The sequence below is a fragment of the Sylvia atricapilla genome, chromosome 18 (assembly GCF_009819655.1).
Source record: "Sylvia atricapilla isolate bSylAtr1 chromosome 18, bSylAtr1.pri, whole genome shotgun sequence".
In the NCBI taxonomy this organism is placed as follows: Eukaryota; Metazoa; Chordata; class Aves; order Passeriformes; family Sylviidae; genus Sylvia; species Sylvia atricapilla.
In genome coordinates this window covers 7710942-7730259 of record NC_089157.1, presented here as the reverse complement: position 1 = coordinate 7730259, position 19318 = coordinate 7710942, and the positions used below count along the sequence as shown (strand labels likewise).

Genomic DNA, 19318 nt, shown 5'->3' with positions numbered 1-19318 from the left:
CGCTACAGGGCCGGGGATGCCCCGCCCACTCCCGGCTGCCCCGCCCACTCCCGGCTGCCCCGCCCACTCCCGGCTGCCGGCCGCCTCCTCTCCGGCCCCGCCCACTGGCGGTAGCCCCGCCCATTCCCGGTAGCCCCGCCCCCTCCCCGGCCCCGCCCACTGGTGGTAGCCCCGCCCATTCCCGGTAGCCCCGCCCCCTCCCCGGCCCCGCCGGGCTCCGCTCTTCTCCTGTACCCGGCGTTTCCCAGTTCCTCATTGCATTCACTTCCAGGAGCCCGGCAGCCTGTTCTCCCCTCCTCACATTCGCCCCGTTCCACCCTCACTATTGTCATGCAGCAGCCTCTTCTCTGCATCGTGGGAGCACGGGCACCCTCCTTTGCAGTCGCGGTCTCGGTTAGTAAAGACCACCTTATCTCAAAACACAGCTAGTACTTGTCCCGTACTCTCAGATCTCACTCTTCCGTTCACTTCTCTTCCTATACATTTTGTTTACCCAGTTGTTTAGTATTAAACAATTTCTCCTAAGCACAGACGGGGAAGAAGATTCTTGGCCCCTTTCAAGTACAGACCTTAGGGATGTGAACAATCTTCCCATCCTCTCTGAACTCCCACTGCATCATGTGAAAAATTTTAAAATGCTTGTAAAACAAACTCAGGCCAAGTGTAACACAAGGTCATGCAGAACAGATGGATACATTCTGCTGCCAATGCCCTTAATTATTAAAAACTGTATCCATCAACTAAACTGCCTTGCATTGCCTAGGTGAGACAGAGGAAGATGTAACACGTGAAAGCAGGCCTAAAGCATGATTTTTCCTTAGTCACTCTGGATGACTTGCTTGTCTGGAAGTCATGAGGCAAACTTCCTGTAATGTTCTGTCACTCTTCCATTTTTCTAGATATATAAGCAGCCATATATAGACATATAAACAGCTTTTGCCTTCCAGAACTTGAATGCTGCACCCAAATGATACGCGAAGTACACTAATTTAGAGAAGACAGAGTATTATCAATAGTTCCTTATGTCATCAGAAGAGAATTGTGTGTCCTAGCCCCATACCAGCTAAAGAAAGAAGGGGGTTATTTTCACCTGTATCTATTAATAAAAATTAGAATCAGAACTAAAAATTCGACTTTTGAAATAAAGCAAGTTCCATTTAGCTTATAATAGTTTCAGATTACTGCAGTTATTAAAGCGATTTAGTTCATTTATCTATATTAATCACCTCTGGTTTAAAATACAGTGGTGAAAACTGGCTTCGAATGACTTTTTACATCTGAACACACAAAAATTATAGTGCAAATCCCAGCATAATTTATATTTTACAGTGGGCCCCTCAGGGCACTCAACAGAATCAGCACATAATAGGTGAATGTCTAAATCCATACACCATTCTGACTGCTGACATTATTTACATCTTTATATTAGCCATTGCCTAACCTATCAACTGCATTATCTTTTGCAACCCTTCCTCACCCCTGACCCCCCTTTCAAATTAGCCATCTCCAGTGCACCATCAATCTGCCCTGAGTCACGTAGTTAAATGCAAATTTGTTCCCCAAATGAGTAATTGATGACTTCCAGTGGTTCTACAGAGCCCCAAACTGATAAACTTTAATGGTGAGAAAAAAATTACAGTCTATACAATGTCAATTCGGAGATTGATGTTGAAACCTGAATACACCTAGTCTGCTAGGGAATGGCCTAAATTCAGATAATAGTGAACAGTCAAAAACTGGTTTTACTAGTCTTTAAGATTAGCAGTGTGGTCTTATTGCCTGTATCTTATCTACTCAAAGTAAAGCACAAGGCCTTGCTCATCTTCACACACTAATGCAATGAATCCTTAAACATGTACAAATAGGTACTATTCTTTAGCAAAACTGAACCAATAGCCAATGCAAACGTTATGTGCAAGGAAAAGAAAAAACTTCTAAGTAGTTGAAAGAGCTTCAGTTCCTGCCTTGGTGTTACACGGTTTCAGCAAACAAATACTGGAAGCTATTAATCTGTGCAATATCATAGTTCTCAAAAGACAATATTGTATTCTACCTAATCTCTTCTAGTGAGAACCCTACCCCTATGTCTCTCCACATAGATAGAGGAATAATAGAATCATTTAGATTGGAAAAGATTTTTTTCCAAGATCATCTAATCCAACTGTTAACCTCCAGGGATGGTGACTCCATCACTTCCCTGGACACACCATTCCAATGCTTGGCAACCTGTTTGGAGAAGAGATTTTTCCTAATACTCAATCTAAAGCTCCCCTGGCACAACTTGGGACCATTTCCTCTTGTTCTATCACTTGTTAGCTGGGAGAAGAGACAGACACCCACCTTGCTACTATCTCCTTTCAGGTATTTGTAGGGAGTGATAAGGTGTCCCCTGAGACTCCATTTCTCCAGGCTGAGTCTCTCCAGCTCCTTCAGCTACCGTCCATCAGACATGCTCTAGACCCTTCCCTAGCTCCGTTGCCCTTCTCTGGACATGTTCCAGCCTCTCAATGACTGTCTTGTCTTGAGGGGCCAAAAACCGAACACAGGATTTAAGGTGTGGTGTCACTCCCCTACGTACTGGATTGTGCGCTAGAAGCACACAAAAGAGTGGAGCACCTGGTCCTGAATTTCCTAAACTCCAGGTAGCCATAGCAGTGCTACTTTCTGTAGTGCACTTGAGAATCCCACCACAAGTTTCATAGATGCTAAAGAGCAATATCAGCACACACTCAGTTTTATAATCCAACATTTGTATGAATCGCAGTTGAGCCTCAAGAGATTAATGCAGAAAGCTCATTCCGTACTGATGTAAAAGGAGGAGTATGTTACGAAATCATATTTGCAGGGAGTGCTCCCTTGGTAAAGGATGAGGAAGGAAGCCTGAGGATTGTCTACAGAATGCACGATATCACGCTCAGAATTACTAAGAAGAAAACAACGAAGCAAGGAAGCTCGTAAGAGTAATTCTCATGGAAGGAGACAATGAAGAAACTGATTGCTCCCGGGAAAACAAAAACGGCAGCACAGAACAAACATCAACCGCATAAACCCATTCATTAGTTGAAGCCCGCTGCTCGGCTCCTGTTCCTCCGGACAGCCAGCGCAGCATCCACGCCGGCAGGCTCCAGCCGTGCCCTGACTCTCCGCCAGCAGCGCACAGCCCGTGCCGATGCTCGGCGAGGCGGAGCCGCGCTCCGCGCTGCGGGGCCCTGGCGGAGGAACCTGTGGCGGCGGCAGCGCCACGGCGGCGGCGATAGGACCCGGGGCCGCCCCGTGTGGCAGGGCGGGGCGAGCGGCCACGGACCCGCCGCGCGGGAGCGCTCCCCAGCCGCCGGGGCCACACGGGCTGGAGCGGGTGTGCGTGGGCGCACGGGGACAGCGGGCTGCAGGAGCATCCTCACGCTGAAGCGCGGGACGTGACTCAGGTACTGAAGCGGAGCCGTCGTGCGTGATGTTTCGGGGTGCTTGCCTGGCCCACGCGGGGAGCGCGGGGTGGGGGGTCCTGAGCGGGGCGAGCCGAATCCAGAGCGCCGCCCAAGCTTTGGGCAAAGCGCGGCAGAGGAGTCGCGGGTTCATCCCTTGCCCAGAGGCTGCGCTGGGTGCCGGTGAGGACGCGGGCACGACGCCGACTGTCCTGGCACCCCTTGGTACCACCCCACGAGGGTCGGCGGGGCGCTGTCCCGCCGGCTGCGCTTGCCCTCGCTCACGGGGCCACGCGGGCGCGCCTTTGTCGGGAAACCCGCCGGCCTGAAAGCGCTGTCCGGGCGCTGAGCGGTGCTGGCCACCGAGCCCCGCTCCGCCGGCTGCGAGACAGCGCTGCCCCCGGCTTTCCCTCCGGCAGCCGGGTGACGCCCTGGCCCCGAGTGCCGCCGCCCCGAGGGCACGTACAGTGCCACACCGGCGGCTCGTGGGACACCCGCGAGCTCGGGCTTTGTTTCCGCCATTCGTGGCCTCACACTGGGGAACGTGGGTTTCCGCGAAAGCCTCGCCTCCGCGGTCTTTTCCTTATTGCTCACCTCCTGTTTTAGTCTCCAGCCCCGGGAGTTGAATTTCGGAGTTGTTTGCCATAGCGGTGACCGTTCAGGTCCGTAAGAGCGAGCGACGAGCAGTCTGAGGGACTGTTCCTCCTAAGGACATCGTCGCAGCCCCGGCCATGAACTCCGTTACTCGGTTGATTCAACAAGCACATTAGGAATGTGGGGCGCGAAATCGCGACACGTCTCCCCGGTCTGCGAGAGCATCGGCTGCGGGCGCCCCGAGCGCTCCGGGAGCCGCGTCTCGGCCGAGGGCTGGCAGGCTACGTGCCCGCCCCGGAGCGCCGCGCGAGCCGCCGTGGCCGTGGCAGCATCGCGACCGCCACCATTGTATCCCCAACCCCTCTCCCACCCCTCACCCCGCCTCGTACGACGGTCGCCGCAGCCCCTCTCCATCTCTTGGGAAAGAACCTTTTTTTGATGCTGCTTACAATCCACCTGGAGTGGTCTGTGTCTTGCCTTCTAAGCGATTCAGCGGAGAGAAGAAAAAGCGCACAGAGGAGGAGTTGAATTTCAGTAATTCAGCTTCCTCACAAGCGCAGACCGTTAGCACTAGTGGAAATGCACTCTTCTTGGGCAAACCGTAGAAGTTAGGACGTCACAGAGTAAAGTCACCTACAGTGTAAATCCGAATCTGTTAGTGCAGTACACCTCTTGTAGTTCAGTCAGAAGTATAACTCAAGGTGTATTATAGAAATAAAAAGGCGACTGTTTAAATTGTGACTGAATTGGCAATTCACATATCTCAGTGTATGACAACCTATTATGCAGCTGCACTGTCCAAAGTGATTGAGTAAAATGACACCTCTGAGCCAGACGACCTTTTCTCACTATATTCAGCTACATGTGCTCATCTAGCTTGAGATACAGTGTGTGTGCATGCAAGCACTTTATATATTAGGGTGGTTTTATGGTATTCTGCAAAAATAAACGCAGATCCCCAGCTGGTGACAGGACTAGACCCTTAATTAGTATTTATCTATCTCTGTCACTTTTTGGTTTTACACTAAACAATATAAGGACACATTCAGTATAAGCAATTGTCAAGCATTTCTGTTTTTTCTAAAGCTTCAACACACTGCAAAGCCATCATAGCTGCAGGGCTGAAATTAATTTTCATGATACATGAAAACTAATTGTAAATTGTTCCAAAATGAAGTTGGGATTCTGCAACTTATATTTTTGAAAGCATATGGAAAACAGTCAGATAATTGCAATACAGCTGAAGGCATGTTTGTCACTTTTTGTGAATACAGAAAGGGCATGTCCTCTCTGGTGTTAAGGTGCTGCTGTGATGCTGACATGAAGAACTTACGGTAATGAATGTGGTGCAAGAAAAAAACACAGACTTTTAGCAAAATAAATCCACTTCTCCAGAAACTGTGCATTTGATATAGATACAATCAGTCTGGAGGTTGACAATGCTGTTGTAATAGGACTAGTGTATTTGTTTTCCCAAATAATATAAAGAGTGGGATTCTCACATTTTCATGATAGAAAATAAAACAAGGAAATAAATAGTAACACCTTTCCCTATAAAGCACTTTACTCAGAAAATAGAATTTAGACTGGTTAGTGTTATGTACTACACATAAAATTGCAGTGTGAATTCATTGTCAGTGCAGTCTGCTAATAACTTGTCATGAACATTACTCACTGTGCAGCAGCAGTGAACAGTTAAGATGCTTTGAGGCTAAATGGGGACTGGAGAATTATTAATAGTCAAGATTTGGTATGGATCATCACTTGCAGCTACAGACAGCACAGAATTATCCTAGGAGTTCTGAGAGGGAGATGAGAGAATGGGGAAAACTGGCACACCTTTAAGAAAGGCAGCAGATCTGGAAAATTGTCTCAGTTGAGATGGAGGAGGCCAAAATGGGACAGTGGCAGTCGCTGGTGGCCCTTGCACAGAGAACAGGAGGTCAGGATAGACATTGGTAAATATGGTAATGATTTTGTAGGGAACAGAAGTTCACAGCAGCCTTTGGAATGAACATATAATCCAACTGGCTGATATTTAAGCAGGTAAGCTACAGGAAATGCACTGCTGGGTTATACCAGTGGCCCATCTAAATGGCTTCTATGAGATACCTGATAGAAATAAAATCTGTAATTTTATTGTAATTAATCTGTTGTAATAAAATCTGATTTAAAAGATATATGCACTTGTACTTTAGAGAACCAGGAAGGAGTTAAAGTCATGCTGAATAGTTAGGTGTCAGTGATGCCAGCACAAAGGGTAGTTGTTCTGTATGTAGAGGGCTATCATAAGGGTCCAGAGAATATTAAAATAAAAATTTTTTTTCTGGAATCATTTCCTGAAAAATTTCAGTAGAGTTAGGAATCCTCACTTAAAACCAAGAATAACATGCATATTTTGTTTAGTCTGCTTAGATTTTGAGACCTTTGGGCAAATACAGGAGGTCTATAACTCCTATTAACACAGTATTGAGCAGCCTACGGTTTTCAATGTATTCATACCCCAACATCCTATGAAGAGAGAATCATTATTTTCTTCATTTCACAGATAAGAAAACTGAAGGAGGGTGTCTACATTGCTCAGCTTAGACCATCTGCCTTATTTTGTAGTTATACATTTCTCAGCTGGGCGGGGTTCCAGACTGAAGTCTAGGCTGAACTCATTTCCCTGCTTGGAAGCTTATGTTCTGTTTTTGATAATCATCTTTTATTTGTATCATAGAAATCCAAAGTTGTGTAGATTTCAGTCATAGTTAGAAGAAATTAATTGTTCTTGAGAATGCTTGAAATTAATTCTTCTTGAGAACAGGAAGTTCTCAAGCCATATAGGGCAGTGTACATGCTCATAAATGTCCTTCCTACTCACACTGCTGACTATGAAATACAACTGTGTTGCCAGTAAGAGTATTGGCTAAACACAAATAATAGATTCTTGCCATTTCTAGGTGCTCCTTTTTATAAAACAAATATTCTCCTTTTATATATATCATCCCAGAAACCACACCATCACAATGCTACCTAATATTTCCTCCTAACTGAGTCTATATTAGTTTCTATGACAACAAGAAGATAACATCAGGAAGATGAAAACCCAGATGCTACCTTTATTTTACACATTACCAAAGCAAGAACCCATTCATGACAGAAGGAATCTGGAATAGATACTGACAATACTATTGAGTCTGTTGTGAAGATATGAAACGGAGCCACAGCCAGTTAAATGTAATCCTTTTCCTCTAAATAGGGCTGAGCTAGCAAAAGCAGAAAGCAAAACAAGCTGTTACAATAGTTAGGCAGTAGCCTCCTGTCTTAGCAGGCTTTGATAGCATCCCAGCACTGTAGTGCAACCCTAAGTAAAAATTTTGCCTGTGCAGATCAACCACAAACCTGCCTTTTTTCGAGATGGTGCCCCTCATTTGTACATTTCACACAAGAACCTCTGCACTATCTCCTTATTATTTCTTAAGGAAGTGAATACAGTCAGCATAGTAAGGCACACCACAACAGGATAAAGTGCATCCTTGCTGTGTTTATGGAGGCAGGGTTCATTTAGTTCTGGTTAATGGTCTTTTTATTTTGATGTGCTAACATGAACAACCAATGGACAAACCAGATGAGTAACATTGATTGTAGAATCACAGAGTGGTTTGGGTTGGAAGAAAATTTAACGTTAATCTTGTTCCAACCAGCTGTCATGGGCAGGAACACCTTCCATTAGGCCAGGTTGCTCCAAACCCTGTCCAACCTGGCCTAGAAGTCTTCCAAGGGATGGGACAGCCACAGCTTCTCTGGGCAACCTTTGCCAGGGCCTCACCACCCTCACACTAAAGCATTTCTTCCTAATACCTTATCTAAACCTACTGTCACTTTGAAGCCACTCACCCTTGTTCTAGCACTACGTGCCCTTGTAACAAGTCCCTCTCCAGCGTTCTTGTAGCCACTTCAAGCACTGGAAAGGTGCAATAAGGTTTTCCCGGCGCCTCTTCTGCAGGCTGAACAATCCCAATTCTCTCAGCCTTTCCCTTTAAGAGAGCTGGTTTGGGTGCGTGTGTGTGCAAATGTGAGCCACTCTTTAAAGGAAAGGAGTGGCACTTGAAGATCCGGTGTGCCGGTTTATGGGGATTTTTAGCCAGATGTGGTAGTAGGCATGATGTAAAGAAGAGGTATTACTGTGTATTTCCTTGTAGGCCTATTTTTACGAAATGCTGGAAAGTAGGCCAGGCTCCCTCACATCAGCAAGCCTAGCTCTTTCATCACAGCAAAACACAAAACCGTTTTAGAGACTGTTCCTCACGGCGAAGACGTAAGTTCCGCACGGCAGGTTCAACAGCGTGTGTCTGTTACCGGCTGCGATGCCCTGGCGGGCACGGAACAGATCCAGAAAAGGAAGGAGGCTGTTCCCCTCCGCTGTGGGCTCACCGGGCTCGGGCAGCCGCGAGCGCTGGGCGGGGTCTCTGGCCCCGGCCCCGCCCCCGCCGCGCGCGCAGCTCTGGCGCCGGCCCCGCCCCCGCCCCAGTCACGTCCCGCACGTCCCGGTGCGGCGGCCGCGCGCGCGCGCTCCCTGCGGGGCCGGCACGGCGCGGGGTCACGCGGGGTCACGCGGGGCCGCGCCCGCAGCCTCGGAGCCTCCGAGCCTCTGCCCCGAGGGTCGGGGTGCGGGAGCGAGCACCGCTCCTCCTCCTCCGAGCCCCGTGCCCGGCTGACTTGTGTCCCCTCGAAAAGGCTGGACAGTTCTCTCCGGGAAGGAACGAGCGCGCTGCCGAGTAGCTCTTGACGGTGTTTCTTCTCAAAGCCGCTCGCCGCTTCACATAGCGTTAATGTAATCTGCTGTCGGGGTTCAGTGCTGTAGGTGTGCACAGGCTGCCCTTATAACCAACTCCTCTGTGGGCGCAGTAAAGGAGACTGTCCCAGGCCGTGCGGAGGTGAAGCCGTAGGGCACTGAATGTCTCCATCCAGCACTGTATGAGCAGTATGGAGAGACTGCCAACTGCTATTTTTCAACAAAGCATGCTCATATATTATTACTAACTTTGCGTTCCTATTAGATGGGTAATGGAAACGAACAAAAACTGCCCAACATTTTAGATCTTCACTTCTTCCCCCAACATTTTAAATCTTCACTCCAAATGAAATATTCTGACAACTTGGAATTAGTGTGAGTGACAAAACTTCCTACTCCCTGGAGTACTTCAATTTTACATCACATTCCTCTTCTTTATACATTTAGGTCGAGATACTTCCATCAGCATTTCCCCTGTTATCATTAATATTGCAGAATTGCCACTGTCACAGGCATTAGCCTTTGTGCACCCCCTCTGTGCTTCCTTGTTATTGCGTGAAAAGAACAAGTCCTTATTTGAAGAATGTTTTATACGTTCTGTCAAACAAAAGCTACTGGGAAAAAGTTTTGAAGGGTGAACAAATCCCAGTGTTGGGAGTCTTGGCAGAGATGCATCTTAACACTCTTATTTAGCAACTCAAAACCTGCTGCAGAAATGGCTGAGTTTACCAAGCTGTGCATTTTTACCTACTCTCAGCAATCAGCAAATGACCCATCTGTAGCCACAAACACTTCAGTGAGTAGCTTTATGGAGGTATTCTGTTTCCCATCTTGTTAAATTGTTTTATGTTCTAGTTGTTTAGACTTAGGATAAATTGTTTTATGCTTATATTTGATTTCCAGAAAACAAGAGGTGAAGCCAATACTGTGAGGCTCACTGTTGTCATATAGGCCAAAGCATTAGAACAGTCATGGCCAGATTTATTTCTGTATCATGCGTATAAAGTTGTTTCTTACAAGAAGTGGGAGTGCTGGCCTAAACATCATAGTAAGTACATCCCTATCGGCCTATTAACAATCATGCATTTGATGCTCAGTTGTCTAGACAAGTCTGCATCAGATTGTTGTGTCATATGTAGCCTGGTTCTGAAATGGAGCTGTAAGAATGACGCATTTCCCAGCTTACAGAAGTTGCTGTGCAGGCCCGTTACTGTTGCAAGCAGTAACATTTTTTATTCCTGTGCAACTGTGCTTTCTCTCCTCTTTTAGATACCACTGAAGAGAAACACTGAGACAATCAATTGCACTTTAAAGAAATGGCCAGTTTTTGTACACGTATGATTTCATGTTTAATTATCCTTGTTTGTAGGTCACTTTAAAACTTTCAAGACTTGGGTAGAACAAAGATCCTACAAAAACCTAGCTCTTATGATGCAGTAACTCCCTGCACTCCTCATATACAGGGACTCTTTATGTGCCTTTTCAGTGTCTTATTTACCCCATATCTCTCCCTTTTAAAACCTGGCAGCATTACTGCCTAGAATGTAACATTATCAGAACAAAATCAACAATGGAAAGTATTTGCTTCAGGCAGGCAGTTGTACTGAGCATCGATGCAGTTACTAACTCCCAGCATCCACAAAAAATTGCTCATGGAGATTTTCACTGCAGTTTAGCTTACAAACTTAGCTTGTGAACACTCAATGTGTGGAAAATTATAGCTCATCATCATCTCAAAGGGATCTTTCTATCTTTTCAAGAAAACAGTGTATCAGGGCTGTACTGTTGTCCTCAATGGGGAATAAAAAAAACTGGGGGATTAGTCCACCATTTCACAGAATGCTTGTGATGCACTAGGTCTCCTAAGTAAATAGGCCAGGGGCTTCATGTGACAAGGTCTTATATTTAAATTCTTGCAGATTTTAATGGAGTAATTATTACATATTTCTGAAAGTCAGATACACCTCTGAAGTGCTGTTATGGCTTCAGTTTTTTGATGAAACAGTGATTTAGATGAAATCCAGCTCTGATTTTGAGAGTTGAGAGGGGCCATTCATTTGAAACTCAGTTGTGTGCATCTCATTTTCATGTATTTTTGCAAGCTTTGTAAGAACTAAACTCAAACATGGCTTAGTTAAAATTGCACTGCATCTTCAAGACTTTTATTTTAAGTTGTTCCATGCCTTAGTTTTAATGGTAGTGAAATTTTATAGACACTAATTGCTTCTTGTTTCTTAGGGAACACACAAGCTGCTTCATCATGGGAGCCGTAGTAGCTGATGATGGTCCATCAGGTGTCAAAGCCCCTGACGGAGGCTGGGGCTGGGCTGTCCTTTTTGGCTGTTTTATCATCACAGGATTCTCCTATGCCTTTCCTAAGGCAGTTAGTGTCTTCTTTAAAGAACTTATCCGGGAATTTGGCATTGGATATAGTGACACTGCATGGATTTCCTCCATTCTGTTGGCCATGCTTTACGGAACAGGTGAGTAGTTATCTGGTGTTTGAAACAGTATTATTGCACCATACAATTAAGTTTGTAAATCTTACAGCCATTTACAATGTGTTATCATGATTGCATATCATTACTTGTGTGCAAGTAAGGCATTCCAAAGAATTACTATTAATCACACAAATCAAAAGAGTATTTAAGTCCATTCTGGTTGGATTTAAAATTACATCTCTGTAACTCAGTAGTTGCTAAGATGATGAAAAAGAAAAAATCACAAGGCACTCTGAAGATAAAAAAGATTGAAGTATTTGACTACAGAGGAAAGGACATTTTTCCTGATCAGCTTGACTGTATGAACAAAGTACAAAACAATTCAAAATCACTGAGATTGGAAAGACCTTAGACCTTTAAGATCATTGATTTCAACCATGGACCTTACACTTTGAAGTCCACCAAAGAAATATAAAGTGTCATAAAATCAGTTGCGAAAAGTGTCATAAAATCATAAATCACTTGGTTTATCTTAGCCACTGTAACTTGCTCTTCTTGCCTAGGTCCACTTTGTAGTATATGCGTCAATCGCTTTGGCTGTCGCCCTGTCATGCTGGTGGGTGGCCTTTTTGCCTCCATGGGGATGGTGATAGCTTCCTTCTGCACAAGCATCGTTCAGATCTATCTAACTGCAGGTGTGATTACAGGTAAGTACTGTACAATGCTGAAAATGAATCAACCTAGGTCTCAGCTTTATTAGGCTGAAGTTTTGTATAAGTGAAAAATACCCAAAGCATCAGGATCACCCAGGTGGGCTTTTATAAAGATGGCAGATAAATGTGGAATTAAAAGGTCATTTATTTTTGTTATGAATATTTAATAGTGTGAAGTGTAATCATAAAGTACAAGAATACTATGGGGGTAGAATACTTTTTGTTATCTTATGATCCTTTAGTCCATTTGGAATAAAACTATTTTCCCTTAAGTCATAAGGCAGAAAAGCTGCAACTAGAATATCTTTAACAGTGATATTGTAGGCCAGTAATAATTTTTATGTACCCTCTACTACAGGTTTGGGTTTGGCACTAAACTTTCAGCCTTCACTCATCATGTTGAACCGTTACTTTGACAAACGCCGGCCCCTAGCCAACGGGCTGTCTGCTGCTGGGAGCCCAGTGTTTCTTTGTGCTCTCTCACCGTTGGGGCAGATACTGCAACATGAGTATGGTTGGAGAGGAGGATTCCTTATCCTGGGTGGGATGCTGCTCAACTGCTGTGTATGTGGAGCACTAATGAGACCTTTGGAGCCACCCAAAAAGTCTGAAGCTACCAAAGAGCCAACTGAGAAGAAAGCGAAGAAAAAACTTCTGGATTTCAGTGTTTTTAAAGATGGCGGTTTTGTAATCTATACACTAGCAGCATCTATCATGGTGCTCGGCCTCTTTGTTCCCCCAGTGTTTGTTGTGAGTTATGCCAAGGATTTAGGGTATCAAGACACCAAAGCAGCTTTTCTTCTGACTATTCTGGGATTCATTGATATCTTTGCTCGCCCAATCTGTGGAATGGTAGCTGGTCTTAAATGGGTTAGACCACGCTGTGTCTACCTCTTCAGTTTTGCTATGATTTTTAATGGCTTCACAGATCTCATGGGTTCTATGTCTGTTGATTATGGTGGACTGGTGGTCTTTTGCATTTTCTTTGGCATTTCTTATGGAATGGTAGGTGCTCTTCAGTTTGAAGTTCTCATGGCTATCGTTGGTACGCAGAAGTTTTCCAGTGCCATTGGTTTAGTGCTCCTGGCAGAAGCTATGGCTGTTCTGATCGGTCCACCATCAGCAGGCAAGTATCCCATTTAGTTGAGAATGTAAAATTTTGTGCATTGCATCCATTTACACAAAATACAAGGGAGCTGAGAAAAAGATGTGAGTCATTTGAGAAATGCAGACTGTGCTAGTGTTGCACATGTTTCAAAGGCTTTCTGCAGTTACACTCTGAAATAGTCCAAAATGGAATGGAATTAACCATTTCCCTCTTGGATCTATTTCAGGATTGGTTAAATTGCCATCTGGAGATGCTGCTATTTCTCTTCTGAAAGCCTGCACTGAACTTCTTATTGGTAGATAGCTGACTGGGATTCAGAATATGAAACCTGTCCATTTTCTTTGGGAAATGCTAGGATACATTCTCTATATCCACAGTAGGTTTCAAGGAGGAAAGAAAATATGTGAAGGATGAAAAAAATCTTAGAAGGAGTCCTATAAAACTGGACTGATTTAAGGATGGTAGAGGGGTTCTATTGCACATCTTACAACCCAAGAATAAGGGGACATGACAAAATAGTAAAATCCATTAATTGGAAGTCAAAATACAAATTAATTACTAACCAAAGAACATACATTTTACAGACTCTGAACTGAAACACACTTTCCCTCCCAAATCCCACCAGGTCACTGCCATAAAATGTTTACTGTTTATACCAGACACAAAAACCATCAAGAATTTTTGACAGAACCTCCTTCATAGGAAAACCAGTACTATGCACTACTTCCTCTCATCTTCAGGTTTGGAGAGGCACTTCCTTCATACCCTCCCACCTGTTCTTTCACATGCACTGAGTCCTGTGAAGATTTACCTTTACCAGTGTCAAAATCAGTCAGTTACTCCAGACTATTGACTAAGATTTGCATTTTAAGCAGACAGTGCACTGCCCATGTAGAAAGGTAAATGAGATTGGGAGCAAGAGGATAATGATGATCAGTCATGATACAGATCCCATCCACGGATGCACCCATTTTTATCTGAAATACAAAGCATGTGTTTGATCTCTTGCCACTGAAGGTGAGGCTGGTTTTATTTCAGATGAACTGCATGCCTCTGTGTGCAGCAGAATATGTGTTTTGGGATGTCTTGTAATGTCAGTAACTGTTAAACTAAAATGAAATAATTGAGAAATATTTTGTTTGTAACTCACAACTGACTGGAGAGTCAAAATGTTCTAAAAAAGTGAAAAATATTCACTGCAAGATAATAATTTTGTTAATTATCTTTTTCAGGAAAACTCCTGGATGCAACGGGGCGGTACATGTTTGTTTTCATTATTGCTGGAATTGAAGTTGTCACTTCCGCCCTTGTATTGGCCTTGGGAAATTTCTTCTGCATTAAGAAAAAACCGGAAGAACCACATACAAAAGAAGAAGCATCAGAAAGAGAGGAATTAAACAAATCTGAAAACAAAACTTCTGAAGATGCCAAGGTGGACTCTATTGAAGTGGAGCAGTTTCTGAAAGATGAGCCTGAAAAAAATGGCGAAGTTGTAACTAACCCAGAAACATGTGTGTGAGCATGACAAAGAACTGAAAAGTGTTTAGAAAATAAAGATTTTCAACACTATTTATTTTAGCAACAGAAATAGTTTAGGGCTGGGCCATCTGCTTTAGTAACTGTGGACTTGTCAGCTCACCAGGTCTCTTTGGAAGCTGATTAGCTAGACAACATCTTCCTGGAAAATTAGCTTTATCAGTAAAAGATGGAACATTGTGGTTATACATTTTATGTAAACTAAAAAGCTTTTATGAAACACAATTAGGCTCTTGCTATGTATCACAGAAACTGCTCACTTGGAAGATACAAAAAAAAAGCATATTTTAAGAAAAGTGGAATTCTATTTATGTTTTCAGACAATACTGATGAAATTGCTGTGTTGTGTGGCTAAATATAATTTCCCTATGTTGTCTGTAAAGGGAAAAAGAGTTTGAGATGGATAAAAATCTCAGGAACTTAAAGGTCTCCATGAGATTTTTCAATTTCTTACCTTTTTAGATTTTTTAGATTAATTAGCTCAGCCCTAATTTAATTTTGATATCTGTAACTTTGATTTGTGTAAATGCATTTCTGCCTAAACCTGTAACCTTTGCAATTATCATCTGGAAATCCTATTTTTGGAAAGGCACATTACAGATAATGTCCTCAGCAGATCACACAAGTGGTATTCCAAGGTAGCACTAAAAGAAAAAAAGTGAGCAGAAGGGACCCTTACAGGCTTTAAACAAACAAAATTAGCCCACAATTCCATACACTGTTTTCAGTAAAATTTCCCTAGAGCATTGAAAAATATTACAAGTAACATGGAAAAGATTAATATTAGCTTTAGTAGAACACGGAGAAGATGATTAGATTTAGCAGAATATTCTGAAAAAGTGTCCATTTTGCATATAAAAGAAATGGTGCAAGTTTCCAGATGACCTATAGAGTGGGTAGACTTAGGGAAGAGACTGAATTACTTTGAAACATGTTAGTCATCCATGAAATGCAACGCTAGCATCACAGGAAGGTTTTAATATGCTTGGTTTTGAGGTTTTTTTCTTCCCTGTTTATCCCACCTCCCTAACCTCTGACTTAATCTATGGAAGTTCAAAGTGCCATTCTCGTTGTTCAAGGAAACATGATAGAACTGTTCATCATTTTTATGATGGCATGGTATTGAATAGAAACAGAAGGCATTATCTTCTTTTTTTTCCCCACCCAAAACCACTCAAGAAATGTAATTTTTTAAATACAAAATCATGCTACTGCACCCCACTGCTCAAATCTGCTTATGAAAACTTGTCTAGGCTTTGTAACTGCAGTAAAAATCTTCAAAACACACTAATTGTTACGAGATTCCATTTTCTTATTAGTAGCAAAGGAATACTGGCTTTTGGGTGCCAAAATTGTTCTGCTTAATAACTGAAAACTAAGACCCTAATCCCTTAAAACTCAGTATCCCCTTTAAATTTTTAAGAGAAACAATGTGCCAAAAGCATTAATCATTCTCTAATGAACTATCTCAGATACCAGCTTCCATTTTGGAAGTTTCTTCAAAACGGTTTTGTATTGTTAGGACAACCACACACAGAAATTGGAAAGTTAGAATCATAACTTTAAAAGAAATGGATGCTGCACAGAATAAACTGTTTTTATATCCTATATAGTGCATTATTGTAAAGTCTTTTATTAATTTAGTGGCAGCAGTTGTAGTGAATGACATTTCCCAGCTGTAACAGCTTAGCTCCAGTTTGCCAAAGACTAAATTGGTATTTAAAACCCAACACTGATACCCCAGAAGGTAAGAGAAAAACGGAATCAACAGAGTAATTTATTATATCCTTGGAGGCTGCTTCAGATGATACATGAAGGCCTGATGCAGCTTTCAGATTGGAGTTTCCTGTTTCAAAAAGCAAAAACTAGAAACCTTTCCAAAGTGAATTCAGGTTCTCAGATAGCCATTTTTGTCTTACTGTGTGCTTTGATCACTGGATTTCTTTGCTAGATGATGCTACACTATTATCACAGAACTTAATGGCCATTCCTTTGATCTCAGGTTTTGGCACAATTTTAAGTTTCTGTACATTCTGCAAATTGTCTAGACTGCTTTATATGTGACGGAATGTAATTTGTGCTAATCATACTGACTTTTCAGACTACATTTCATTTTCCATACATAATACTTTTATGGTTAAGCCGGAAACAAGTTTTATGTTGCAGTTTTATGTGATTTGAGACAGAAGAGAAGTTAGGAAGACAAGGAGACGTTTCAACAAGAAACCATAAATAATCTTCGTAAGTAAAACTAGCATTCACAGAAAGGCCTGGGACTGTCAATGTGCTCGTGCTGTTTTCAGCACAGACCTACCAATGGCTTGCAGTATTTATGACAGTAGGAGATGCTTACTGAATGAGTGGTCAAATCACAGGACTTCTTCATTGAATGTGAGGAAAAAAAGGTTAGAATTTAATTCACTAAGCAGTTTAAAAAGCCATATGAGCAATGTAAAATCTATTATAATTTTAATTAATTACAGGAAGCATCAATAAGAAGGCAATAAGCATCAGTTAGCATCAATAAGAGCTGTCTTAGCAACATCAAAAGTGTCAGGCTTGAGAGTACTTCAGAGTTCTAGAGCCAGTTAAGCTCCTTGCTCCTATTCTGTCCCATTCAAGATTAACACCCAAGTGTGTGCTAGCCCTCCAGTCCTCCTTCTGTTCAGCTGCCCCTATCTTCTTGGAAAGAGATTTGTTACACTGATAAGAAGGAAACCACCATGCCAGATCCCTGGGCTGGACACCTGCTGGCCACTACACTAGATTGTGCTGAAGCATGTATCCAACTCCTCCTGTCGACATTGCCACAAAGGCCTTCACATTGATCTCCTGTTTTATAGCCTTCTCTCCTTCCTCTCCAGTGTGTTAAAAAACCAAAACCAACCAAAACTAAACCCCACAAGCAGCTAGTCCTTAGGTTCCCAGTACTGTCCAGCCAGGCTCCTTTTTAATCTAATTGTGCTTATTGTAAATATTTAAATAGATTGATAAATATAAAAAACATGTATGTTATATATTTAAAAGGAATGGATTTAAAATTCCTCCAGGTATTTTGGTACTGTATTTATTTTATCTCAGTACCACTGAGAGCTCCTTAAGTCTGCAAGATGTGCTTCTCCATGTATTTTGAGGAAATACATGGTTGAAGCCATAAAGCATTGCTTAAGAGACACTGCTCAGGGTCACAGGCAGAACAGTTTCACGCAACATCTACCAAGATGAAACTTTGTTCAACCTTCACCTGATTAAAATTTTGTGATTTAAAAAAAGAGAGAAGTAAAAGGAAGGGAATGTAGGTAATTATGCAACTTCATTGCCAAGCATCCAAAGATTATAGTTTACTCCTGCATCATACACTATTGAAACAAATGTAATTTCTTTAGACACACAGTTCATGAATATATCTAAGAAGTCTGGAAAGTAAACAATCAAAAAACCAAAAGATAGTTTTCAAAGATTATTTCTCTGAAAGTAGTGAATGGTCTTTTACCCTGCAGGCTAGCAAAATTTTAAAAACATTTTGGATCTTCATACATTCTATGAATTGTGTACTGTAGGGTTTATGGTTAAAATATTTTGTATGATTGATTGTGTAATGGATCTTAGGAAAATAAGGGCCTGATGCAAGGAGATGAAATGTGTATAAATGCCAGTAATACACAGAGACTACATCAAAAAGTATATGTGTTTGCACATATGTATTTACATATGTATATATATTTTGCATAAAACATGCAAAATACACACAGGAGTATACTAGAGATAGTTTGCCCATTTATTAGACACTGAGCAGAGTTAAAATTATTTTCTTCCTCTTATACAAAGATCAGTTTGCTTTTTAAAAAATTCTAAATGAAATATTTTGTAGCCATTTGAAGCCTAGAAGACCTCAGCAGAACTAGAAGTCTTAAAGTGATGCAGCTGTTTCAAGCTAAGCCAGCTCCCTAAAGTTAAGACCTGAGATAGTACCAAGGTATGGTGTAAAGGATTGGAGAGATCTCGTGCCAATATTATATTCCATCCACACAAACGTGAATTAGGCAATGTTGAATCATTCTGTAAAAATAAATTAGAACAGTCCCCTAATCAAGCAACCAGACTTCAAAATGAAAAAGCAAAATTCACATATGCACCATTGATACATCCCAAAGAAAAGGTTTAGTTTGGTAGACAATCATAAACAGAAGAATTTCAGAATGCAAACTTACATATTACAGCGGTAAGTATTGACTTGTGTATGTGTGTCTGTGTCTCTTTGGCACACTTGTCTTTAGGATTATGGGAACATACTTCAGTTTTGTGTGAGATGACATTTTGTTTCCTGTTAAGGCACTTTAATGTAATGTGTATATTTATACTTAGATTTTTTAAAATGCTTTTCTAGTAAACTGTCGCAAATGTAGTGAATAAATATGTGGCTGTCAAAAACTGTGGGTTTGAGAAAATAAGATCAGAAAAAATTAACTTTAACACCCCAATATGGACATTTGGCTTCATTTGCACATACCTATTAAACAGCTACACAGGGAAGAGTGTTTATAGAGAAGAGTTGACATTTAGCTGACAGGCAGCCAGGATTTAATATGGGCAAAGGGACTGCTTTTGCCGTGACACATAGTTTGGCCAATTCCAAAATGGATATGTGCTTCTGCTATAAATGATCCTGAAGACTATTTTAAAGCATCATCTAATTTAAAGTAACAGTGATTAGTTTTGTGCTG

General features: G+C 42.3%; 1 protein-coding gene across 2 annotated transcripts; it reads left to right on the top strand.

Annotated features, from left to right (window-relative positions):
- The first annotated feature begins 3374 nt into the window (after positions 1 to 3374).
- On the top strand, positions 3375 to 19025 carry SLC16A3 (solute carrier family 16 member 3). Of its 2 annotated transcripts, XM_066332162.1 has the most exons (5): positions 3375 to 3425; positions 11035 to 11279; positions 11801 to 11944; positions 12309 to 13076; positions 14291 to 19025. In XM_066332162.1, the coding sequence occupies exons 2-5, from the start codon at positions 11057 to 11059 to the stop codon at positions 14575 to 14577; spliced, it is 1422 nt and encodes a 473-aa protein (XP_066188259.1). In that variant the 5' UTR covers positions 3375 to 3425; positions 11035 to 11056; the 3' UTR covers positions 14578 to 19025. The 2 variants fall into 2 exon arrangements, with proteins under 2 accessions (XP_066188259.1, XP_066188260.1); XM_066332163.1 differs by lacking the exon at positions 3375 to 3425 and having other exon boundaries at positions 10936 to 11279.
- The last annotated feature ends 293 nt before the right edge of the window (positions 19026 to 19318 follow it).